The sequence below is a fragment of the Oncorhynchus mykiss genome, chromosome 6 (genome assembly GCF_013265735.2).
Source record: "Oncorhynchus mykiss isolate Arlee chromosome 6, USDA_OmykA_1.1, whole genome shotgun sequence".
NCBI classification, from domain to species: Eukaryota; Metazoa; Chordata; class Actinopteri; order Salmoniformes; family Salmonidae; genus Oncorhynchus; species Oncorhynchus mykiss.
In genome coordinates, this window is record NC_048570.1 from 82,231,724 (window position 1) to 82,257,730 (window position 26,007).

General features: G+C 41.2%; 3 protein-coding genes across 4 annotated transcripts in view; 1 reads left to right on the forward strand and 2 right to left on the reverse strand.

Moving 5' to 3' along the window:
* LOC110517630 (serine incorporator 4-like) overlaps positions 1-18,637 on the reverse strand; it is a 49,834-nt gene extending 31,197 nt beyond the window's left edge. The window contains exons 1-2 of one of the 2 annotated variants that reach the window (XM_036981147.1): positions 18,376-18,637; positions 3,725-3,892 (exon numbers count right to left, since the gene is read on the reverse strand). In XM_036981147.1, the coding sequence (XP_036837042.1) occupies positions 3,725-3,892; positions 18,376-18,402 (195 nt within the window). In that variant the 5' untranslated portion in view covers positions 18,403-18,637. Of the gene's footprint in view, positions 1-3,724; positions 3,893-10,899; positions 11,422-18,375 lie in introns of those variants that run through there. The other variant, XM_036981146.1, reaches the window with a different exon arrangement.
* Positions 18,638-20,128: 1,491 nt separating this feature from the next.
* Positions 20,129-21,585, forward strand: LOC110526669 (huntingtin-interacting protein K). The gene is made up of 4 exons (XM_021607808.2): positions 20,129-20,440; positions 20,831-20,886; positions 20,976-21,027; positions 21,278-21,585. Exons 1-4 carry the CDS (start codon positions 20,279-20,281, stop codon positions 21,371-21,373), a joined length of 366 nt encoding a protein of 121 aa, XP_021463483.1. The 5' UTR covers positions 20,129-20,278; the 3' UTR covers positions 21,374-21,585.
* A 4-nt stretch (positions 21,586-21,589) lies between these two features.
* On the reverse strand, positions 21,590-25,686 carry LOC110526668 (microfibrillar-associated protein 1). Its single transcript, XM_021607807.2, has 8 exons — positions 25,605-25,686; positions 25,021-25,237; positions 24,579-24,723; positions 24,192-24,385; positions 23,561-23,830; positions 22,879-23,038; positions 22,452-22,541; positions 21,590-22,085 (listed from the first exon to the last, which is right to left on the reverse strand). Exons 1-8 carry the CDS (start codon positions 25,684-25,686, stop codon positions 21,906-21,908), a joined length of 1,338 nt encoding a protein of 445 aa, XP_021463482.1. The 3' UTR covers positions 21,590-21,905.
* Between the last annotated feature and the right edge of the window lie 321 nt (positions 25,687-26,007).

The window sequence follows — 26,007 nt, forward strand, 5'->3', positions numbered from 1 at the left end:
TTTGTGAGCGTGTGTGTGTGCCTCTCTTTTTAAGTGTGTGTGTGTGTGTGTGTGTGTGTGCCCGTTTGTGAGCGTGTGTGTGTGCGTGTGCGTGTATCTCTCTTTTTAAGTGTGTGTGTGTGTGTGTGTGTGTGTGTGTGTACATGCATGTACAGTATATGTGTGTGTAACCTAGAGGTTAGGTAGTGGAAGCCTCCAGGCCTTTCTCTGTCTGTCTTTGGGAGGAAAATAGTGTACTGAAATTATCCTGCAGCCTACTGCATGTATCCTTGGCATAGCGATTAACCAGACACTTATTGAATGTGACATGACACAACAAACATAACTAGTATTATCATTGGCACACATTATGAGTGGATTTACACCACAAAAAGTGACAGGGAGAGAGTAGGTATGCATCCCAAATGGCACTCTATTCCCTACATAGTGCACTACCATGGGCCCTGGTCAAAAGCACTAGTAATGTATGGCACTCTATCGTAATTTTGGTAATTTATACTTGAATAACTTTTACAAAATGTATTCATATATAGTTTTTTTATACATCTGTGTCCATATTGTTCATGAGTTTCTATTGGATAGAACATACGGTTCAAGAGAAAATAGCCTAAATGAATGGGAAAAGCATCTAACCAACAATGGCATTATTTGTAATTAACTCTGCAACTCTTCCAACTGTTTACTTTTTTCACAACTGTCACCAGTTTGATGCCAAAACACTGACAACAAATAAATACATACTGACATAGTCAAATAAATAGAAGTGTGTAAAAACAAATATAAAGGATATTTCATGCTGAAACCCTCCTGATAAACACTAATGGTATTCACTAAGTTGATGGTTCATATTTAGGATCATGTTTTACAGCTTTGTTGTTCTATTTCTTATTTGAAAATCATCTTATTTAATTCATTCATAACTGTTACGTGATAAGGCCACAGAGGGCCAGAGATAATTACAGACACCTGTAGTACCCAAAAGGCCCACTTACAGATTTTATCAAATCCTTGAAAGATACCAAAATTCTGGTAGTTCACTAATAAACTCTGAAAGTTTCCAGTGACATACCCTCCCTTTGCAACCTTACTTCTTACTGACTCTTTTTGTGTGTGGATGGGACCAACACTACCTATGGAAACGTACTTAACCTGCTACATACTACACTTGCCTGATATCCAAACGGGAATCCATGTTCTGTTTCTCTCCTAAATGTTTCGCTGCTACACATTCAAGAAATCAGTCTGGCCCTTGGATGGCACACGTGAGGGTTTGGATGGCACACGTGAGGGTTTGGATGGCACACGTGAGGGTTTGGATGGCACACGTGAGGGTTTGGATGGCACACGTGAGGGTTTGGATGGCACACGTGAGGGTTTGGATGGCACACGTGAGGGTTTGGATGGCACACGTGAGGGTTTGGATGGCACACGTGAGGGTTTGGATGGCACACGTGAGGGTTTGGATGGCACACGTGAGGGTTTGAATGGCACACGTGAGGGTTTGGATGGCACACGTGAGGATTTGGATGGCACACGTGAGGGTTTGGATGGGATGTGTGAGGGTTTGGATGGCACACGTGAGGGTTTGGATGGGATGTGTGAGGGTTTGGATGGCACACGTGAGGGTTTGGATGGGATGCGTGAGGGTTTGGATGCCACACGTGAGGGTTTGGATGGCACACGTGAGGGTTTGGATGGCACATGTGAGGGTTTGGATGGCACACGTGAGGGTTTGGATGGGATGTGTGAGGGTTTGGATGGCACACGTGAGGGTTTGGATGGGATGCGTGAGGGTTTGGATGGCACACGTGAGGGTTTGGATGGGATGCGTGAGGGTTTGGATGGCACACGTGAGGGTTTGGATGGGATGCGTGAGGGTTTGGATGCCACACGTGAGGGTTTGGATGGAACACGTGAGGGTTTGGATGGCACACGTGAGGGTTTGGATGGCACACGTGAGGGTTTGGATGGCACACGTGAGGGTTTGGATGGCACACGTTGTAACTGACAGTTAGACTTACAGGTTATGTCGTTGTCCTTTGTTTGAATTGTTTACGTGTCCGCTGTGCGGGGGAAATGATAATACAAGCGGAACTACGTAGCTAATACTGTTGTAACGGGGATCCTTATCGTAGCAACACACTTTTGGAGGGAAGGCAATCCTGCGCTGCGTTAGCTAAGTTTTCATGTCATCGGGTGTAGTTCATAAAGGTTGAAGAGTGTATGTTAGGATGAAGTGTGAATTCATGCCAGGAATAATAAGTGTGAAGTTTGATTTCCTCCCTTCTGTAATAAGCAGCCAATGAGGTATTTTTTCCTTTATTCATGTGTTTAATCTGAACCCGTTATAACGCCGGATAAACTGTTATGTATGTAAGCACTTCAGAGTTATACCAAGCTAATAAGTCACTCGTAAGATAAGGTTGTAAGAGTGTGCTTAACTGTATTTTTCATTTACTTTATAGTTCTCACGGAAGGTGATAATTCTGACTAAAACTACAGAATAAAGCCGCCAGTTAAAATCAAGGAACGGTTGTACTCGTGGTTACTGAAGGGAGCTACACACGTGAGGGTTTGGATGGCACACGTGAGGGTTTGGATGGGATGCGTGAGGGTTTGGATGGCACACGTGAGGGTTTGGATGGGATGCGTGAGGGTTTGGATGGCACACGTGAGGGTTTGGATGGCACACGTGAGGGTTTGGATGACACACGTGAGGGTTTGGATGGCACACGTGAGGGTTTGGATGGGATGCGTGAGGGTTTGGATGGCACACGTGAGGGTTTGGATGGCACACGTGAGGGTTTGGATGGCACACGTGAGGGTTTGGATGACACACGTGAGGGTTTGGATGGCACACGTGAGGGTTTGGATGGCACATGTGAGGGTTTGGATGGCACACGTGAGGGTTTGGATGGGATGCGTGAGGGTTTGGATGGCACACGTGAGGGTTTGGATGGGATGCGTGAGGGTTTGGATGGCACACGTGAGGGTTTGGATGGAATGCGTGAGGGTTTGGATGGCACACGTGAGGGTTTGGATGGCACACGTGAGGGTTTGGATGGGACGCGTGATGGCACACATGAGGCCATTGGAGAGGGACTTGGTATAGTGAAGTGTGGGGATATGTTTTCCCAAATGCAATAGATAGTGTAAGGACCCTTCCCTTTCTATGTCATCCTATTGGTTGTGTGGTGATTAGCAAGTTTGCCTGTGGGCTGGAAAGACCAGGGTTGGAGACCTACAAGGTGCTGCTGTTCTAATGCACTAATTCAGAGCTCTCCAATCCTGTTCCTGGAGAGATACCCTCCTATAGGTTTTTCCTCCAACCCCAGTTGTAACTAACCTGATTCAGTTTATCAACCAGCTAATTAAATAGAATCAGGTGCGCTAGATTAGGATTGGTAGAAAAAAATCTACAGGACGGTAGCTCTCCAGGAACAGGGTTGGAGAGCCCTGCACTAATTTACACAACAAGACATTTAATTTAGTTACTCTCAAGGTGCACGTTTGCCAGCCTTCGCTAAAGTAGTAATGTACTAACCTTGGTTAACCCAGAACTCAAATCTTGCATATTAAGTAGTCTGACCACAATAGATTACTAATGTACTAATGTAATTGAATCAGGACAGGAACACTTTATAGCACCTCAGAGCAAACAAAGTGCTCAGACATGATGGAACTTTGTTGATCCCCAAAGGAGGACATGACATCAGACACTCACATTGTCCCGGACAGCCTCGGAGACAGTGCGTGAGAGCATGAGACAGGAGACGGCACAGGCCATGATGTGGAAGAGTGTGTACATGATCCTCGTGCTGGACGATGACTTCACCGGGGGGCAGAAGGAGCAGCACAGTGAACACGGGGCCGGGCCACAGCAGCAACATATCTGTGGAGAGGAGAGAGATATGTTCACATATATATCTGAGAGGAGAGAGGAGAGGAGAGGAAGAGAGAATATGAGAGAGGGGAGGTGAGGGGGAGAGGAGAGAGATATGTTCACATATATATCTGAGAGGAGAGAGGAGAGGAGAGGAGAGGAGAGGAAGAGAGAGAGGAAGAGAGAGAGAGGAGAGAAGATGAGAGAGGGGAGGGGAGGGGGAGAGGAGAGGAGGGTACCTACCTGAAGAGAGGAAGAAACCTATCTGGGGAGCAGAACAAGTGAGGAGTCAGCGCAACAATATAGTGACAATGCTCAATATATTCTAGGAGATGAGGAGAGAGATGCTCAATATATCTGCGGGAGGCGGCGAGAGGTATTTTCAATATAAATTATATATGAGAGATGTAACTGGGAGGAGGTGAAGAGAGAGATGCTCACTATCTGTGAGGAGATGTGTAAATTCAACAATAAAGGGATTATACTGCATTTAACCAATTGGATCAAATCCTTGGTCATCATCAACCACTCCAACATTCCAACGTCAACATACAGTGCCTTGCGAAAGTATTCGGCCCCCTTGAACTTTGCGACCTTTTGCCACATTTCAGGCTTCAAACATAAATATATAAAACTGTATTTTTTTGTGAAGAATCAACAACAAGTGGGACACAATCATGAAGTGGAACGACATTTATTGGATATTTCAAACTTTTTTAACAAATCAAAAACTGAAAAATTGGGGCGTGCAAAATTATTCAGCCCCCTTAAGTTAATACTTTGTAGCGCCACCTTTTGCTGCGATTACAGCTGTAAGTCGCTTGGGGTATGTCTCTATCAGTTTTGCACATCGAGAGACTTCCCATTCCTCCTTGCAAAACAGCTCGAGCTCAGTGAGGTTGGATGGAGAGCATTTGTGAACAGCAGTTTTCAGTTCTTTCCACAGATTCTCGATTGGATTCAGGTCTGGACTTTGACTTGGCCATTCTAACACCTGGATATGTTTATTTTTGAACCATTCCATTGTAGATTTTGCTTTATGTTTTGGATCATTGTCTTGTTGGAAGACAAATCTCCGTCCAGTCTCAGGTCTTTTGCAGACTCCATCAGGTTTTCTTCCAGAATGGTCCTGTATTTGGCTCCAACCATCTTCCCTGTCCCTGCTGAAGAAAAGCAGGCCCAAACCATGATGCTGCCACCACCATGTTTGACAGTGGGGATGGTGTGTTCAGCTGTGTTGCTTTTACGCCAAACATAACGTTTTGCATTGTTGCCAAAAAGTTCAATTTTGGTTTCATCTGACCAGAGCACCTTCTTCCACATGTTTGGTGTGTCTCCCAGGTGGCTTGTGGCAAACTTTAAACGACACTTTTTATGGATATCTTTAAGAAATGTCTTTCTTCTTGCCACTCTTCCATAAAGGCCAGATTTGTGCAATATACGACTGATTGTTGTCCTATGGACAGAGTCTCCCACCTCAGCTGTAGATCTCTGCAGTTCATCCAGAGTGATCATGGGCCTCTTGGCTGCATCTCTGATCAGTCTTCTCCTTGTATGAGCTGAAAGTTTAGAGGGACGGCCAGGTCTTGGTAGATTTGCAGTGGTCTGATACTCCTTCCATTTCAATATTATCGCTTGCACAGTGCTCCTTGGGATGTTTAAAGCTTGGGAAATGTTTTTGTATCCAAATCCGGCTTTAAATTTCTTCACAACAGTATCTCGGACCTGCCTGGTGTGTTCCTTGTTCTTCATGATGCTCTCTGCGCTTTTAACGGACCTCTGAGACTATCACAGTGCAGGTGCATTTATACGGAGATTTGATTACACACAGGTGGATTGTATTTATCATCATTAGTCATTTAGGTCAACATTGGATCATTCAGAGGTCCTTACTGAACTTCTGGAGAGAGTTTGCTGCACTGAAAGTAAAGGGGCTAAATAATTTTGCACGCCCAATTTTTCAGTTTTTGATTTGTTAAAAAAGTTTGAAATATCCAATAAATGTCGTTCTACTTCATGATTGTGTCCCACTTGTTGTTGATTCTTCACAAAAAAATACAGTTTTATATCTTTATGTTTGAAGCCTGAAATGTGGCAAAAGGTCGCAAAGTTCAAGGGGGCCGAATACTTTCGCAGGGCACTGTATTTGAATGATGGAAAGGAGAGGGGTGTTTAGCATATTTTAGGATGGAGTGGAGTCAACATGTCTGTGAATCAGAAGTCAACTGAACATAGCCTTAGTGCTAGACAGAAAGCTACATAACTGAAGGAAGAGAGAGGTGACGAGTGAGTGAGTGAGTGAGTGAGTGAGTGAGTGAGTGAGTGAGTGAGTGAGTGAGTGAATAAATGCATGAATGAATGACATTGATTATCCCTCAAGAGGAAATTCCTTCCATAATTTAGCGAAGGTGCACATCACTGCTTACAAATTCACCAACATCTAATTCACTGTAGTACCACAGAGAAAACATGACGCTCTCAATAACCAATATTTGTTTATATGAGGGGACACCTTTTACACAGTGAATGAACTCAGTGAACTATTCTCAGAGGAGCTTCACCTTGATATGAGGGTTTTGGGCAGGAGGTAGTTGTGTGTTACATGTGGTTGTTGTGTGTTACAGGTGGTCGTTGCGTGTTACAGGTGGTCGTTGCGTGTTACAGGTGGTCGTTGCGTGTTACAGGTGGTTGTTGCGTGTTACAGGTGGTTGTTGCATATTACAGGTTGTTGTTGCGTGTTACAGGTGGTTGTTGTGTGTTACAGGTGGCCGTTGCATGTTACAGGTAGTTGAATTTAGTCCAAACACACAGAATATCTGATCCGCCTGGAGTCAAACCAATTTATAGACTAACAGCATTGTATTGTAATACACTGTGTTGAACTGCTTGTCCTGTTTTAAGTCGTTGTTATCTGGGATTTTACTGGGGGTGGGGGGGATACTGGATGAGGGAGGAGAGTATAAACACAAGCATAGACTGTTTCTTTGATAAACATCCAGAACTGTAGATGAAAGCTATCCTATCTATCGATCGATCTATCTGTATCTCTCTAATTGCTCTAATCTCTCTAATCTACAACAGAAAGCTGGTTCACTAGGTGAGTGTAAACTGTAGAGTGGCTAGGTCATGTTGGATTTGTGGGACAATGACTCACGTCTTTCCAATATGAGATTAACCTGCATTGTTGTATCAAATGTATATCTTGCCAATAACACTTCAGGGTCCAATAGACCTAATATAAATACAGGACACAGTCCCAGGTCTCAAGCGTAGGGGGTGGAGAATGGGTGCAAAATAAAACGAGACACAGTATAGACTACTGTACAACGGGTGTATTGATCTCTATCCAACATAGAACACCTGCTGCATTGTAACAGATACTGACATCTGCTAGTTCTGGATCTGATACGTATTAACAACAGGCCAGTTAGGTACAAAACAATAGTCATGAGAAAGTGAAGATGTGTTTTATCACATCAACTATTATGTGTTAAAGTTATGTTTTAACACAACAACTACATTACTATGTTTTAACACAACAACTACATTACTATGTTTTAACACAACAACTACATTACTATGTTTTAACACAACAACTACATTACTATGTTATAACACAACAACTACATTACTATGTTTTAACACAACAACTACATTACTATGTTTTAACACAACAACTACATTACTATGTTATAACACAACAACTACATTACTATGTTTTAACACAACAACTACATTACTATGTTTTAACACAACAACTACATTACTATGTTATAACACAACAACTACATTACTATGTTTTAACACAACAACTACATTACTATGTTTTAACACAACAACTACATTACTATGTTATAACACAACAACTACATTACTATGTTTTAACACAACAACTACATTACTATGTTATAACACAACAACTACATTACTATGTTTTAACACAACAACTACATTACTATGTTTTAACACAACTACATTACTATGTTTTAACACAACAACTACATTACTATGTTTTAACACAACAACTACATTACTATGTTTTAACACAACAACTACATTACTATGTTAACACAACAACTACATTACTATTTTTTAACACAACAACTACATTACTATGTTAACACAACAACTACATTACTATGTTATAACACAACAACGACATTACTATGTTTTAACACAACAACTACATTACTATGTTATAACAGAACAACTACATTACTATGTTTTAACACAACAACTAATATAGTTATGTTTTAACACAACAACTACATTACTATGTTATAACACAACAACGACATTACTATGTTTTAACACAACAACTAATATAGTTGTTTTAACACAACAACTACATTACTATGTTATAACACAACAACTAATATAGTTATGTTTTAACACAACAACTACATTACTATGTTTTAACACAACTAATATAGTTATGTTTTAACACAACAACTACATTACTATGTTTTAACACAACAACTACATTACTATGTTTTAACACAACAACTACATTACTATGTTTTAACACAACTAATATAGTTATGTTATAACACAACAACTACATTACTATGTTTTAACACAACAACTACATTACTATGTTATAACACAACAACGACATTACTATGTTTTAACACAACAACTAATATAGTTGTTTTAACACAACAACTACATTACTATGTTATAACACAACAACTACATTACTATGTTTTAACACAACAACTAATATAGTTATGTTTTAACACAACAACTACATTACTATGTTTTAACACAACAACTACATTACTATGTTTTAACACAACAACTACATTACTATGTTAACACAACAACTAATATAACTATGTTATAACACAACAACTACATTACTATGTTTTAACACAACAACTAATATAACTATGTTTAAACACAACAACTAATATAGTTATGTTTTAACACAACAACTACATTACTATGTTATAACACAACAACTAATATAACTATGTTATAACACAACAACTACATTACTATGTTATAACACAACAACTACATTACTATGTTTTAACACAACAACTACATTACTATGTTTTAACACAACAACTACATTACTATGTTAACACAACAACTAATATAACTATGTATTAACACAACAACTAATATAACTATGTTATAACACAACAACTACATTACTATGTTATAACACAACAACTACATTACTATGTTTTAACACAACAACTAATATAACTATGTTATAACACAACAACTACATTACTATGTTAACACAACAACTACATTACTATGTTAACACAACAACTACATTACTATGTTTTAACACAACTACATTACTATGTTTTAACACAACAACTACATTACTATGTTTTAACACAACAACTACATGACTATGTTATAACACAACAACTACATTACTATGTTAACACAACAACTACATTACTATGTTTTAACACAACTACATTACTATGTTTTAACACAACAACTACATTACTATGTTTTAACACAACAACTACATGACTATGTTTTAACACAACAACTACATTACTATGTTATAACACAACAACTAATATAGTTATGTTTTAACACAACAACTACATTACTATGTTTTAACACAACTAATATAGTTATGTTTTAACACAACAACTACATTACTATGTTTTAACACAACAACTACATTACTATGTTTTAACACAACAACTACATTACTATGTTTTAACACAACTAATATAGTTATGTTATAACACAACAACTACATTACTATGTTTTAACACAACAACTACATTACTATGTTATAACACAACAACGACATTACTATGTTTTAACACAACAACTAATATAGTTGTTTTAACACAACAACTACATTACTATGTTATAACACAACAACTACATTACTATGTTTTAACACAACAACTAATATAGTTATGTTTTAACACAACAACTACATTACTATGTTTTAACACAACAACTACATTACTATGTTTTAACACAACAACTACATTACTATGTTAACACAACAACTAATATAACTATGTTATAACACAACAACTACATTACTATGTTTTAACACAACAACTAATATAACTATGTTTAAACACAACAACTAATATAGTTATGTTTTAACACAACAACTACATTACTATGTTATAACACAACAACTAATATAACTATGTTATAACACAACAACTACATTACTATGTTATAACACAACAACTACATTACTATGTTTTAACACAACAACTACATTACTATGTTTTAACACAACAACTACATTACTATGTTAACACAACAACTAATATAACTATGTATTAACACAACAACTAATATAACTATGTTATAACACAACAACTACATTACTATGTTATAACACAACAACTACATTACTATGTTTTAACACAACAACTAATATAACTATGTTATAACACAACAACTACATTACTATGTTAACACAACAACTACATTACTATGTTAACACAACAACTACATTACTATGTTTTAACACAACTACATTACTATGTTTTAACACAACAACTACATTACTATGTTTTAACACAACAACTACATGACTATGTTATAACACAACAACTAATATAACTTTGTTATAACACAACAACTAATATGGCTATGTTATAACACAACAACTAATATAGCTATGTTATAACTTTGTTATAACACAACAACTAATATAGCTATGTATTAAAACAACAACTAATATAACTATGTTATAACACAACAACTAATATAACTATGTTATAACACAACAACTAATATAACTATGTTATAACACAACAACTAATATAGCTATGATTTAAACACAACAACTAATATAGCTATGTCTTAAACAGAACAACTAATATAACTTTGTTTTAACACAACTACTAGCAAACGTATCATGAAAATATGGGACTCAATGTCTTACTAAACAGACAGCAATCCAAACCCATTCTCATTCATGTGTAACGTCTCCATAATTCCTCTTATATGTTCTCTCTTTCCCTCCCGCCAACTCTCTGTCATTCAGGACTCTGTCTCACCTGGTAGGCAAACATGTTGAGGAAGTAGCTGTAGATGCCACTCTGGTGCATCTCCTGGGCTGTCATCCGTTCAGAACCCTCCAAAACGGACAGCTTTGGGTGTTAGATCACAGACCCTGTGAGGATGACGTCCTAAAAGTCCCCAGAAAACGATCCTCTAACATCTAAAACAGTACAAATTGTTTTCCCAAAATAAGTAGCGGCGATACAAAACAAAAGCGCTACTTGTTGTTGTGCCCAACTTCCAACGGGTCAACAGGGTAGTTCTTCCTGAGTTCTTCTCTGCTATATCCTGGATCACATGTAACACAAAGACACATCCAACCAACCTTGCTAAATCTCGGCCTCAACCTCAATCCAACTTCGGGGGGATAGAAAGTGTCCGGGTACTTATTTTACTCATATCCTGTGTGCTCTCTTTTTGCTTCTGTGTCGGGCGCTGTCAGAAGAGTTGGAGAGAGAGGTGGTGATGATGAATGCCCTCAACCCCTCCTCCCCCTGCTCCGCTTTACCCTGGCAGATTAGGCAGAGCCAGGGAGAGAGGGAGGCGGGGCATGTGTTAGTCCCATCTGTCCCTCCCTTCCCCCAGGGCCCTTGCTCCACTGCTCCAGAGACAGCCTCCAGGCCACACACACACACACACACACACACACACACACACACACACACAGGACATAGCAGCCCCATGGTCACAATAGGCTTGGGCCACGCTGTTCATTGGGTTACATACCCATCAGAATGGAATTACCCGCAAATTACTGTCATGTTCTTTTTACATTTAAGGATGTTATCTGATACCTTCTGCTTTCCTACACAGCACCGCCCACCGCCCCATGGCACCTCCTTGCTAAACTCTGATCCTCCCTGCTTGTCCATAATGGAAAGAGGCCACATCCATAATCCTATCATAATTTTGCTGACCGGCCCAGAAACACAGTACAAGAGGAGTGGGCACAGGCTAGGTCTCTCTCCAGGCAAAAACCTGACGGAACGCAAAATCCATATGTCCATATTTGGTTGATTTTTAGTTGAGTTCTCAACAAACGTGAATTCTATTGTAGTTGAAATGAACCAACCTTTGAAATCCTGTTGTTGATTTGTTGTTGAATTCTGGTTAAAATTAGTGTACTTTGACAACTTTTTGTATTTTCAACACAAAATTACATTGATGTTCAAGGTCAGTATGTTGACAGATTACATTGATATACTGTTGACGTTTTCCCGGTGGGTTGTGTCTGAGTCAGGTGAAAGAGGACACATGTAGGGTTGTGTCTGAGTCAGGTGAAAGAGGACACATGTAGGGTTGTGTCTGAGTCAGGAGAAAGAGGACACATGTAGGGTTGTGTCTGAGTCAGGAGAAAGAGGACACATGTAGGGTTGTGTCTGAGTCAGGTGAAAGAGGACACATGTAGGGTTGTGTCTGAGTCAGGTGAAAGAGGACACATGTAGGGTTGTGTCTGAGTCAGGAGAAAGAGGACACATGTAGGGTTGTGTCTGAGTCAGGTGAAAGAGGACACATGTAGGGTTGTGTCTGAGTCAGGAGAAAGAGGACACATGTAGGGTTGTGTCTGAGTCAGGAGAAAGAGGACACGTGTAGGGTTGTGTCTGAGTCAGGAGAAAGAGGACACATGTAGGGTTGTGTCTGAGTCAGGAGAAAGAGGACACATGTAGGGTTGTGTCTGAGTCAGGTGAAAGAGGACACATGTAGGGTTGTGTCTGAGTCAGGAGAAAGAGGACACATGTAGGGTTGTGTCTGAGTCAGGAGAAAGAGGATGTAGGCCTCTAGTCAATCCAGCGGGCAAAATATATAACGTGAAATCTTGAAGAAGTCATTTTCTAGTTAAAAGTTGTTTTATTTCCAAACACAAAATAAGTAAATTGACTACTTTGAAATAGAGATTCTGTCATAGACACCATATTGGCACAGATACAAAGTCAAGATCTCTGTCTATCTCTATGTTATCCATTGATATACAGTAATCTCTGTTCAACCCTTCTCCACAAGACAGACTCTCACTTAATCTCCTCAGTTCTGTTTTAAACTGGCTTTGACTGGGGCTGAGTGGCAGGGCGTGGGCCCTACCATGGCAGAAGAGTACAGTAGACTATAAAAAATGCTGGTGATCTGTATGTTTGTAATCCATATTTACAAAGGTGGACTTGATCGATGGCTTGTGGCCTTTATCAAGACAAGAGAAGGACTGCGCCCACAATCTTATCTGAAGTGCAGTAGCCCACACGGGTTGTTTACACAGGGAGGGAGTACACAGAGAGAGTGAGTCAGAATAGATTTGGGTCAGTGTGCAGGGCACTGTGCCAGGATAATCCAGGGAAGTTGTACAGTCCCCTCAGTCTCAGTTAGCGTGACCTTCATCAGTCCCTCTCGCTCTCCCCAACCCTGCCGTAGACTAACTCCATAACCCAGACTGGGTTATCATCGTTCGGCTGCAGAACAGTTCTTACTGGGGCTACTACTCTACGACAGCATAGGCCTAACTCATCAGTGGTTCCCAAACCTGTTGGGGTTGTGTGACCCAACTAGGGCCTGTCAAATGTTCTTGTTACAGACCAAGTAAACATAACAAATTCTACCAGAACACAGTTTTTGCCACCTGTAGCCTATAAAGAACTGTCAGCAACTCAAAACATTCAGAAAGTTTTCAGACTCCTTGACTTTTTCTGCATTTTGTTACATTACAGACTTGTTCTAAAATTCCCCCCCTCATCAATCTACACACAATACCCAATAATGATAAAGCAAAAACAGGTTTTTAGACATTTTAGCCAAAAATATTTAAGAAATAGTGAATTGTAACATTTCCATAAGTATTCAGACCCTTTACTAAGTACATTGTTGAGGCACATTTGACAGTGATTACAGCCTTGAGTCTTCTTGGGAATGACGCTACAAGCTTGACAGACCTGTACTTGGGGATTTTCTCCCATTTTTCTCTGCAGATCCTCTCAAGCCCTGTCAGGTTGGATGGGGAGTGTCGCTGCACAGGTATTTTCAGGTCTCTCCAGAGATGTTTGATTGGGTTCAAATCTGGGCTCTGGCTGGTCCACTCAAAGACATTCAGAGACTTGTCACAAAGCCACTCCTGCATTGTGTTGGCTGTGTGCTTAGGGTCGTTGTCCTGTTGGAAGGTGAAGCTTCGCCCCAGGCTGAAGTCCTGAGCGCTCTTAAGCAGGTTTTCATCAAAGGTCTCTCTCTGTATTTTGCTCCGTTCATCGTTCCCTCAAACCTGACTAGTCTCCCAGTCCCTGCCACTGAAAAACATCCCCACAGCATGAGATGCTGCCACCACCAGCAGACACGAGCCTACCAGACGAGCTAAATGACTTCTATGCTCGCTTCGAGGCAAGCAACACTGAGGCATGCATGAGAGCATCAGCTGTTCCGGACGACTGTTTGATCACGCTCTCCGTAGCCGACGTGAGTAAGACCTTTAAACAGGTCAACATTCACTAGGCCGCTGGGCCTGACAGATTAGGAGGTGTCTTAACTAACATTTTCAACATGTCTCTGATTGAATCTCTATTACCAACATGTTTCAAGCAGACCACCATAGTCCCTGTGCCCAAAAGCACGTAGGTGTAACGGATGTGAAATGGCTAGCTAGTTAGCGGTGTTTACGCTAAATAGCGTTTCAATCGGTGACATCACTTGCTCTGAGACCTTGAAGTAGTAGTTCCCCTTGCTCTGCAAGGGCCGCGGCTTTTGTGGAGCGATGGGTAACGATGCTGCGTGGGTGACTGTTGTTGATGTGCACATCAACACCATTATCCCAGAAACCCTAGACCCACTCCAATTTGCATACCGCCCAAACAGATCCACAGATGATGCAATCTCTATTGCACTCCACACTGCCCTTTCCCACCAGGATAAAAGGAACACCTATGTGAGAATGCTATTCATTGACTACAGCTCAGCGTTCAACACCGTAGTGCCCTCAAAGCTCATCACTAAGCTAAGGATCCTAGGACTAAACACCTCCCTCTGCAACTGAATCCTGGACTTCTTGACGGGCCGCCCCCAGGTGGTGAGGGTAGGTAGCAACACATCTGCCACGCTTATCCTCAACACTGGAGCCCCTCAGGGGTACGTGCTCAGTCCCCTCCTGTACTACCTGTTCACCCACGACTACATGGCCAGGCACAACTCCAACACCATCATTAAGTTTGCAGACAACACAACAGTGGTAGGCCTGATCAACGACAATGATGAGACAGCCTATAGGGAGGAGGTCAGAGACCTGGCCGGGTGGTGCCAGAATAACAACCTATCCCTCAACGTAACCAGGACTAAGGATATGATTGTGGACTACAGGAAAAGGAGGACTGAGCATCGATGCGGCTGTAGTGGAGCAGATTGAGAGCTTCAAGTTCCTTGGTGTTCACATCAAGGAATTCGGCGCACGTGACAAATAAACTTTGATTTGATTTGACCATGTTTCACCTTAGGGATGGTGCCAGGTTTCCTCCAGACGTGACGCTTGGCATTCAGGCCAAAGAGTTCGATCTTGGGTTCTTCAGACCAGAGAATCTTGTTTCTCGTGGTCTGGGAGTCTTTAGGTGCCTTTTGGCAAACTCCAAGCGGGCTGTCATGTGCCTTTTACTGAGGAGTGGCTTCCGTCTGGCCACTCTACCATGAAGGCCTGATTGGTGGAGTGCTGCAGAGATGGTTGTCCTTCTGGGAGGTTCTCCCATCTCCACAGAGGAACTCTAGAGCTTTGTCAGAGTGACCATCGGGTTCTTGGTCACCTCACTGACCAAGGCCTTCCCCCCGATTGCTCAGTTTGGATGGGTGGCCAGCACTAAGAAGAGTCTTGGTGGTTCCAAACTTCCACCATTTACGAATGACGGAGGCCACTGTGTCCTTGGGAACCTTTAGTGCTGCAGAATTTTTTTGGTACCCTTCCCCAGATCTGTGCCTCGACACCATCCTGTCTCGGAGCGCTACAGACAATTCCTTTGACCTCATGGCTTGGTTCTCTTTATATAGACAGGTGTATGCCTTTCCAAATCAAGTCCAATCAATTGGATTTACCACGGGAAGACTCCAATCAAGTTGTAGAAACATCTCAAGGATGATCAGTGGAAACAGGATGCACCTGAGCTCAATTTTGAGTCTCATGGCAAAGGGTCTGAATACTTATGTAAATAAGGTATTTCAGGTTTTTATATATATACAATTTTGCAAACATTTCCAAAAAACCTGTTTTCACTTTGTCATTATGGGGTATTGTGTATAGATTTCTTACAAAAAAAATTAAATTAATTTTAGAATAAGGATATAACGTAACAAAATATAGAATATGTCAAGGGGTCTGAATACTTTGATGGGGTATATACACTTATATGTGGAATCTTCCAACCAGAAGTTAATGGAATTTTGCAACCCTAGTCTAGGGTCTAGGGATTGCTTTAAGAATGGCCTATGTTATCTAACTGCACACTCTCTGATACACTGATTCTCCCTGCATGCACTGTAAAGCTTTGTTGATGATCAATGACAAAACTCTTTTCAGACAAAGTGGAAAGTTCACATTGTGTCAATATTTACTATCTGTTCTAAGCTACAAATGGAAATATGTTGATCAATATGCTACATGTGACACGGTGAGGACTGTTTTTCTTCTTCAAATGTGACAGTGGTACTATTTGTTTTCCTTCATCCCAGCTGGTTGTCACGCAATCATAGCTCCTGTCTGAGATCACAAAACCATCAACACTCACAATCATTGCCCTAAAAAACACAATAGTGACTACCAATTAATTCCTTACAGTGACAATGAACAAATACTATTCTCCAAGAATCAACATTAACTGATGTAATCGCAGCAGAGTAGAATCACTAAGAACTTTAATCTGGTTTGAAGATCTTTAATCTGCTGTTGGCTAAATTACTCCACCGTGAACTTCCATGAACCAATTAGTCCCTTCAGATAAACAGGCTTGTATTCATTAGCGCATACTGTAGCAAAACGTTTTTTTTTAAAATATACAACGGAAAAAAACAGTTGTCGCTCCCTGTTTCAATTCGTTTTTTTTTCCGTTTGGTGCATAAGAGGGTGAATAAGACCCGGGTTTTACTCTCGAGAGTCGGTCAGGGCGGCCCACCATCGTCGCCCTCGGTACTACACAGCATTCCTGGGGGCCCTTTCACTGACAGATAATTGCTTTTGCCTCGTGGGAGAGGAGACACTGCCAAAGCGAGCAGACAAAAGCAAATTAAAGAAGCCAAACGACGCTTGAGTGGAAGCATTCGATCTATGGTTTCAATAGGCCTTTTGGAAGAACGGTTGGATCGAGTCCAAACACATGTTTTCCAAAAAACACAGTTGACTGTAGTTTTTTTTGTGTGTAAAAAATGTAAAATCTTATGATTCTTTAGAGCCCAGTTATTTAGAGATATGTTTGAAGTGTAAGAATGTATAAACATTGTAGTCTTACTGTTCATTGAGAGTGAAGAGACACAGAACTAAGACGATGACCCAGAGAGAGGCAAGCCTCACATGTCAGTCAGAGGATTCCCATGCCAACACAATTTATCCATTCATCAACAGTGACATAACTGATTGAGTGTACATAACAGTCCATTTTCCAGTTTACGCTTTCTGGATTACACAGAAACTGCAGATTATGACAAACTTCCTACACATAATCTACACCACAATCCCAAACATTTTTGAAAAGATGAAACATAATATTTCTGCTTTGCAGGTTAGGAGATTATAAACAGTATTTGACTGCCTTTTCTATGTGGCTCAGCAACCCATGAGTGCAAAGTTCAAACTAATATCTTAATGAATTCAATGAGACTTTATATCAAAAATAATATACAGTATAGGCCTATGTGACATGAATTGTATAACAGTAAAATGGGCCATTTCACTCTAAAGATTCATAACAATATGATCACAGTGGCCTGCCTGCCTGCCTATAGTGTACTGTAACTGTATATGTCTAGGTCAACAGTAACTATTACAGATCAAGAAGTGGATCATAGTGTGGTGTTGATGAACTACTGAACATGGCCAGGAGCTGAATTGGGTGAGAAGGAAGGCAGTCAGTGGGACAAATTCCACCAGGCAGGGGAAGGGAAGGGGGGGCGGGGGGGGTGACACAATAAGACATTCTATTCATTCCATTGTGTTTACCAGGATGGTAATGTCTGAAACAGCATTCACTGTTTCTCAGGCTGGGAATGCGATCCATAAAAACTATAGAATTTGATAGAATTCATAAAGTATTATTTGTTATTGAATTAAAGGTAGATAGTCTAATCTCATCCATTTTGAAGGCAGTCCCACCAGTTAGATTCAATTCCATTTAAATGAAATAAATTCAGGAAATAAACTTAAACTACATTGACTGAATTGAAATGGAATTGACCCCAACACCAGTCCCACCACTTGCAAAAGCCCAAGCTCACTCCCTGAATGTTTCGTTCTGAGTTCATCAGTTTCTCACCTGAGTACAGAGACAGCGACACAACATTACTTCCCAGACTGGTGCAGCAGGCACTGAGGGGGGCGACGAAGCTCCAGGTCCACTGGCTCTCAACGGTCAATCATAAATCAGGATGAAAGGGGTACTGGGACAGCAGTACAGAGTTAACAAGCCCGGAAACACTCAAGTTTAGTATATGCATATCACCCTCCTGTTTTTCATTAATAAGCCCCAGCACCACCATTTCTCTGGGCCCCATCGATCATCCCACACATCTCCCCCAACAGACAGGCATGGATGATGTACAAGGCAAACACCTTGAGAGGGAGAGCCAGTCAAAGAGATTTTGGCTTCAGATGTGATCAAGGAAGGTTTCTCTACTTTTTAGGATTAAGCCGATTAAAATAAATTGGATTGATTGGTAAGTGTAGTGTAGTGTACATGAGGCGGGAAAACTATTGTGGGGGGATCAAGAGAGAAACGTAGGAGATTGGCCAGGTTGTTGGGACTCCGAGTATTAAAGTACTGTAAACCTCTTATGCAAGACAGAAATAGGCCTAGGTGTGCGGAGTACCCTTTAATCCAACCTCATGCAGTCTATACATCAACCTATCCAGTCAGAATATAATTTGGCATTTGGCCCATCTGGCCAAGTGACACTTGGAAGTTGGATATCACATTTTTTTAAAGAGATTGAACTGGATCTTAAAGTAACTGTCCTGAGAAAATCTCACTTTTGAAAGTTAATGCTCTGTTAACTCATACCCAAATAATGTTTTGACTCATTTTATACTTGTATTTGTGGCCAAAGCATAAATTGGAGAAAAAAAAAACACTTAAAAAAATCCAATCTCAAACTTGTATCTCAAACAGACCAATTAAAAAATGCTTGCTATTTCCTCATAGAGTGGGGCAGCAGGTAGCCAGCCTAGTGGTTAGAGTGTTGGACTAGTAACCGAAAGGTTGCAAGATTGAATGCCTGAGCTGACAGGGTAAAAATATCTGTTGTTCTGTCCCTGAACAAAGCAGTTAATCCCACTGTTCCTAGGCTGTCATTGAAAATAAGAATTTGTTCTTAACAGACTTGCCTAGTAAAATAAAGACTATAATGTCATCCAGCTGGCCAATCAGTGGTCTACGCTCATGAATATCTATAATGACCGGTATACACCCATACCATTACCTTGTTGTGGTACGCCCACACCATTCCAACACAGAAAAGCTGATTTTTAACATACTTAATTACAATTTTTGAGCAGGAAAACTATTTCATTCGTATTGTAATTAATTATATGTCATATATCATAGAAATCTGGAAACACTGGACAGTTACTTTAAGCACTTACAAATCCGTAATTGCATGACATTTCTTCTTTTCCAGGATGTAACATATCACCTTGCACACTTTTCAGAGACCAGTTTTGGCTGGTGATGAGCGCTACTTTCAAAACTGCTGGCTGTATCACTTTAAGGATATCAAGAAATGTATCTTGCATGGTAAATTAAATATTTGCCTGGCATGCTAGAATATGCATAATTTGTAGTAATATGAGCATAACTACTATAACATAAATTGGGCTGAAGATTTAGTTAATGTAATTGTATATGAAGTTAAAATACAAATTAAAACTGAATATCAATGTAAAATATTTACATTTTTGCTTACAAATTGCTGATAATGGATTGCGTTTTTTTCTATATTCGCTATCTGGGATCCTTGGGACGACCCTACCCTATAACCCCAACTCTTACATAACCCTAACCTTAACCTTTTTGTAACCTGCAATGAGGGTATGAACGTCCGAAGGACTCGGTTAGCACTCACACTGGAAACCATGTGACATCGGTGCTTCTTAATTTGCTTTCCGATAGTTTTGTAAACGGATACCCACTCTCTTTTCGTTCCGGCTCTACAGGAGCAAACATGGCGGCAGAGGGAGATGTGGATTTGGACCTGGAAGCTGAGGAGAACTGCACTGGAAAACCAGCAGAAAAGCCTCGGAAACATGATAGTGGGGCTGCCGATTTGGAGAGAGTCACCGATTATGCCGAGGAGAAGGAAATATCGAGCTCCGATCTTGAAACGGTGAGGCTGGGCCAAGCACGCGGGGCGACGATGGGTGCCCACGTTAGCATGAAGGCTAGCTAGCGTATGCTAACAACAGGCCTAACCGGCGTACAATGAAGAATGGAAACATATTTGCACAAACCATGTGTTGTGAAAATGTTACCGTAATCAACATACAAACGCGTCATTTCACGTTGGCACGTGCTGTTTAACCAAGTCAGCCCTGAACAGAACAGGGTAGAGCTTCTGTCTATTCAGCAAGCGTTAGCCTATGGCTGCTTGTATGTTTTTCTGCCTTGCGTAATTTACTCTTCCAACCTGTTTTGGGAGTTCTAGTTACTGACTCGTCAGTGCTGTCATACCAATATGATCCCTTTGACTATCTGATGTCTGCATGTCCTGTTTCAGGCTATGTCAGTGATTGGAGACAGGAGATCAAGAGAACAGAAAGCTAAACAAGATAGGTGAGTCACTTTGTCAGATTTTCATTCAACAATCATTGATCTGGAAATGAATGAGTACACTAATGACTTGTCTGGGGTTATGATTTCAGGGAAAAGGAACTGGCTAAAGTCACTATCAAGAAAGAGGATGTAGAACTCATTGTAAGTATCCCCCCAGACATGTTTCTTGTTTAAGTGTCACAACTCTCATCTAAAGTTAGTCTTTTGCATCACAAAAGCATTAAATCAAATTAGTCCTCTGGAACTCTAGTCATCCATATTCTACTAGGCGGTGTTATTAGAAACTATGCTTCAGAGATACATTCATAGACCGGGACCGTCTGAAGTGTTCTATCAAAACAACTACCCATTCTGATTATTCTAATGTCCTGCCTCAACTGTCTTTCCACAGATGGGTGAGATGGAGATCTCCCGGGGAGTGGCAGAGCGCAGTCTGAGAGAACACATGGGCAATGTGGTAGAGGCTCTGATTGACCTGTCAAACTGACCAGGAGAAACTGACCCTAGAGCAGCTTTATGCAGCAGCATTGGACACTGGACTGCTTCCTAGCCTGACTCCATTCCATAGCTCAAATCAGATATGTCAACTGAAATAAAACATTGCATTTCTCTATGTATATTCAACAATACTTCAAAATGGATTACTTTTGCAAGCACCTGTTTTTGATTTATAATAAATGTGGAATGAAATAAAACCAATGGATGAAAATGTTATGTTTTAATCACGTACACTTTATATCCAAGTTAGAAGAAATTAACAGATGTCAGATCAATGGCGATAAAACAAAATAGCTACACAACTTTGAAAATGTACAAAATTACATCAATATGCCTCTATGAAGCATCAGGGCATAGCCCTAAACCCAGGGCCTTGCTCAAAGGGTTGGTGCATTCAAGATATTGCAGGTAAATGTATGGCCATAGAATATACTTCAGTGAAGTGTAGTTCATTTCCATCTGCAACATTTCATCCCAATGAACACACCCCAAGTGTGTCTCTCTTCCCCCTCAACTTAGATTCAGGTCTTCCTCTTTTGCACTGTTGGTCGGTCAAACACATCTCTCACTCCTGCAGCCTTCTGCTTAAAGAACTTGCTGTTCTGAGCGCTCTCCTGAGCCCAGGCTGAGTCAAACGATGTGGTGTCCTGATCCACCAGGTGGGTGTACTTAGTGCGTCCGGAGCGACCAAAGTTCTTGACCTGGAATTAAATGAGGGGGTTGTTAAAGATGAACTATCTGTGGATGTTTATTTGCCAATTGTTGACTGTATGGCTCATATAATTGTATAATTTATTATGAAACCACACACATCCTTATTTTGAGGTAATGTCTGGATAATATCTGTCCATTTAGGAGAACATTGTCTCAAGAGCAGCTCCAGAACAAAACATTCTGTATAGCCACTATAAATGAAAGACATTAATTTACACAGGGGTTGCCAATACACTGGGTTCAAAAACAGTATGAATTTTCTGTTTACATCGATAGTGTACATTTATAATAAATAAACATAGGGGGAATACATGTGCTACAAAAGTATGATGTTTGAAAGAAGTCCAGCTGACCTGCATGACTTTGGGGAGGATGGTTTTGTTGAAGTGGTCCTCCAGAGTGGGGGCACTGAAGTCTCTCTTGAACACATTCTCCTCTTCGTCCTGGAAACAGATCACATTCAGCCAACATCAAAGACAAGACGAGCTAGTCGGACAAAATACATTTACCAAGTTTCAATTATATGAATGAAGGATCATACATATTTTATATACCTGAATCACATCTCTGAATATTCTACAACAGTGCACACACTGCTTTTAAGAATCACTCATACAACAATCTAACACATGTAGTGGCTAACAAACATGGGATAGTTCACTCCTATACTTACACTTTCTCCTACAATTCTAACAATCAATCATCAGCAACATCTGGTGGTGTGTTTCTTATAAGAATGCACTGTACGGAGTTCTCTGAACCCCCGTGTCTACAACTCACCATGAAGAAGGCTCCTCTGTGGTAGTACTTCTGGAGGAACTTATATTTGCCCTTAGAGGCCTTGTTTGTGATCTGTTTGCCATTATTCCGCAGCTCGGCCCTGCGCTCCTCCTCGGTGAGGCTGTGGAACCTCTCAATCTCAGACTTCTCTTTCTCCATTCTGGAAAATCCGACAAGGCAAGTGGGTTACATGGACAGCAAAGACCTGTGTCAACATAATTAACTCTGGACCAGTAATTATTAACATGGGTATAAACACTTCAAGTGTACAGATCATTCATACAGATAATCATACAGATAATCATACAGATAATCATACAGATAATCAAATAATATAAAAACAAAGACGTTAGCCTTTTTTACTTTGAGAGGGAACAACACCAGCTTTCAATGGTTAAGTGAATCAACGCCCTATGTGAAGTATTTCTGATGTCTACTTCCATTGTCATTCAAGACTGTCTTAATATGTTCCGCTCTTATGCATTTGCCTGTAAATGGTTTTGAATGGTTTAAAGTGCTGCACAATTAAATGTACCACCGTGGAGCACTTTAGGGCACACTGTAGCAAAATGTTTCAAAGATGAAAACGAGTGTTTCAAGATAGTACTTGAGCGTTTCAGATCTATATTCATTTTGTGCCTAGTGAACACCATGGTTCATGTTTAAGTCTGACTGTACTCACGCTTCACGGGCCTCCCGGTCCCTCTTGATGCGCTTGAGCTCCCGGACCTTCCACGCCTCGTACTCCTCCTCCTCATTCTCCCCGTCCGTGTCCAGGGAGTCGAGAGCAGCCAGAGTGCGGCGGTTCTCCTCAAACTCCTTCTTGGCCTCCTCCTCCACGATCTTCAGGGTGTAGCGCCGCCGCTCCTCCACCTGCTTCTTGGCCTCCGCCTCCAGCTCCCGCTGTTTGAGCTCGTCCGCCTCGCGCTCCGCCACTGTTACTCGGTCCTTCCTGAGGAGATACACATCAAAATCTCATTTTCTCACTCGGGACACAAACGCTGCAACACAATCCATTTGTTGTGAACATACTCTGTTCATATGATAACAGGACAGCAGGTATACACAAACTGATGCATGCAGTAGAAAACAGCACAGCTGGTAACAGTTTTGTACTGGCTTTTAAATTAAAATTGTTTCTCGTATAAGCCTAATGTATTTTCATCAGTCAATTTGGCCATTTTGAATTGTCTAATCCCAAGCCCACAATCAAAGTTTCCCTTAGAAAAATAAAGTTATTACATTCTATGAAATAAATTATATTAAGCCATGATAATGGTTCAGGAGTGATCTTGGATGGCAGGACTCCTTACTTGCGGATGAAGACTGGTTTTAGCCGCGGCTCGGCCTCATCTTCACTGTCCGTGTACTCCTCGTACTCTGACTCCGACTCCTCCTTCTCCGCTCCCGAATTCCCTTCTTCCTCCACCTCCATGATCTCCGGCATGTCCTCGTTCTTCCGCTCCTGCGCTCGCTGGCGCATCATCGCTCGCCGCCTCTCGATTTCCTACACACAAAACAAAGTCAACGTGTTACGTAAAGGGTATCTTGTATACCATTCCATATCACACACCTGGGACCGTATTCACAAAGCATCTCAGAGTAGGAGCACTGTTCTAAGATCTGTTTTGTCTTTAAAATCTTAATGAATAAAAGGGGTGCCTGATCCAGCTTTCCAAGAAGATCCTTGTGCCACTCACCTCATCGTCCACTTCTTCCTCTTCCTCCTCCTCTTCGTCACTGCTCTCTTCGGGTGCTCTCTCCGGGTGCCAGGTTCCCTCGTCGGAGTCTTCACTGCTCTCTGCAACCACCTCCGGCTCTGCGATCTGTCTGTGTCTTGCCAACCTGAGAGAGAGAGAAAGAAACATTTACAATCATCACAGCACTCAACATCCAATAGGGCTAATAGTTAGGCCTAAATGGTTTAGAGATCAAAGCCCAATAAAAATCAGTCAGTCATTCATAGTATTCAAATTCCTGATAACCCACAATATGTGCAGAAAGGTTTTAACAACCCCTCACCCAACTATGGGTGTCTACTGACAAATACAGTTCAGCTCAATGAAGATGGGACTGGGAGTCATCACAACCAACACAGGATCCCACTGGTTTACAAGATGGATCAATGAGAATTATCTTCACCTCTCCTCCGCATCCTCAGAGACGCGGTTTAGCAGACGCTTGAGACGGGGGTCAGACACCACCTCTTCCTCCATTTCCATCTCAGGCTCAGCATCCTTAGCCTTTTTTATAAACTGGAAGTCCTCCTCCTCCTCGTCAGAGGAGTCCATGGGAGCATAGTCGGGACGTTTACCCGACACATAGCGCTTCACCTTCACCTTCTCCATCGAAATCTCACCTGGGGACGAAAGTAGGCGAGCACACTTGGTTACCATGAACGGTCCATTATCATAGATGGCTCTACTTACTCTGTTACATTTAGTGAGGTTAAGTTGTATATACTGTCGTTTTGGTTTCGTGATGGATTGAAACATGAGTAAGGGCATGAATTGTGATTTTTTTATATCTACTGTAGACGCAGACAAAAAGTTTGTCCGTACAATTAAGAAAATGCAGCATGCAATTATATCGTGATATTAACTAGCTAAGTTATACAAAGTTGTATACTTGGATGGCTAGATAGCACTCTATTGCTACCATGAAATCGGCTACCACCTAGTCCAGGATAGCTTGCCTTAGCTAACGTTAGCTACAGGGAAACTCACCTTTCTCATTTCGAATCGGCACAGCACCAGCCGTGGACTGGATCGGCGGTTGCTTCATGTTGAGGGCGTCCCGTCCAGACATGATTGCCCGATCAACAATATCAATATATTAACAAAAATTAAATCGACTTCTAGGTAGCAAAACAAACCCGTCGTTTATTTTCTCGACCACCACAGGAAATACTCTAACATTACCGGAAATCATTCTTCTTCGTTGGGATTGGGTTGGCGGGCCGGATCGCATCCTTTTAAGGAGCATACACTGCCACCTACATTACTGGTGTGTGAGGCCAGTCACGGCCTACCTATATTATATTAAATTCATTATTCATGTTCCTCTAAGAAAGTGAAATAGAGCCCTAGACACGACTTTCCTCCGTCCACTACAGCAACCCAGCCAGCC

Excerpts from the sequence above, each read along its gene's own strand:
- LOC110526669 (XM_021607808.2), top strand. The coding sequence starts at position 20,279 with ATGGCGGCAGAGGGAGATGTGGATTTGGACCTGGAAGCTGAGGAGAAC. Across the intron at positions 20,441-20,830 it reads CGAGCTCCGATCTTGAAACG|GCTATGTCAGTGATTGGAGA; the intron begins GTGAGGCTGGGC and ends GTCCTGTTTCAG. Across the intron at positions 20,887-20,975 it reads CAGAAAGCTAAACAAGATAG|GGAAAAGGAACTGGCTAAAG; the intron begins GTGAGTCACTTT and ends TTATGATTTCAG.
- LOC110526668 (XM_021607807.2), bottom strand. The coding sequence starts at position 25,686 with ATGTCTGGACGGGACGCCCTCAACATGAAGCAACCGCCGATCCAGTCC. Across the intron at positions 25,238-25,604 it reads GCCGATTCGAAATGAGAAAG|GTGAGATTTCGATGGAGAAG; the intron begins GTGAGTTTCCCT and ends TTTCGTCCCCAG. Across the intron at positions 24,386-24,578 it reads AGGAAGAAGTGGACGATGAG|GAAATCGAGAGGCGGCGAGC; the intron begins GTGAGTGGCACA and ends TTTTGTGTGTAG.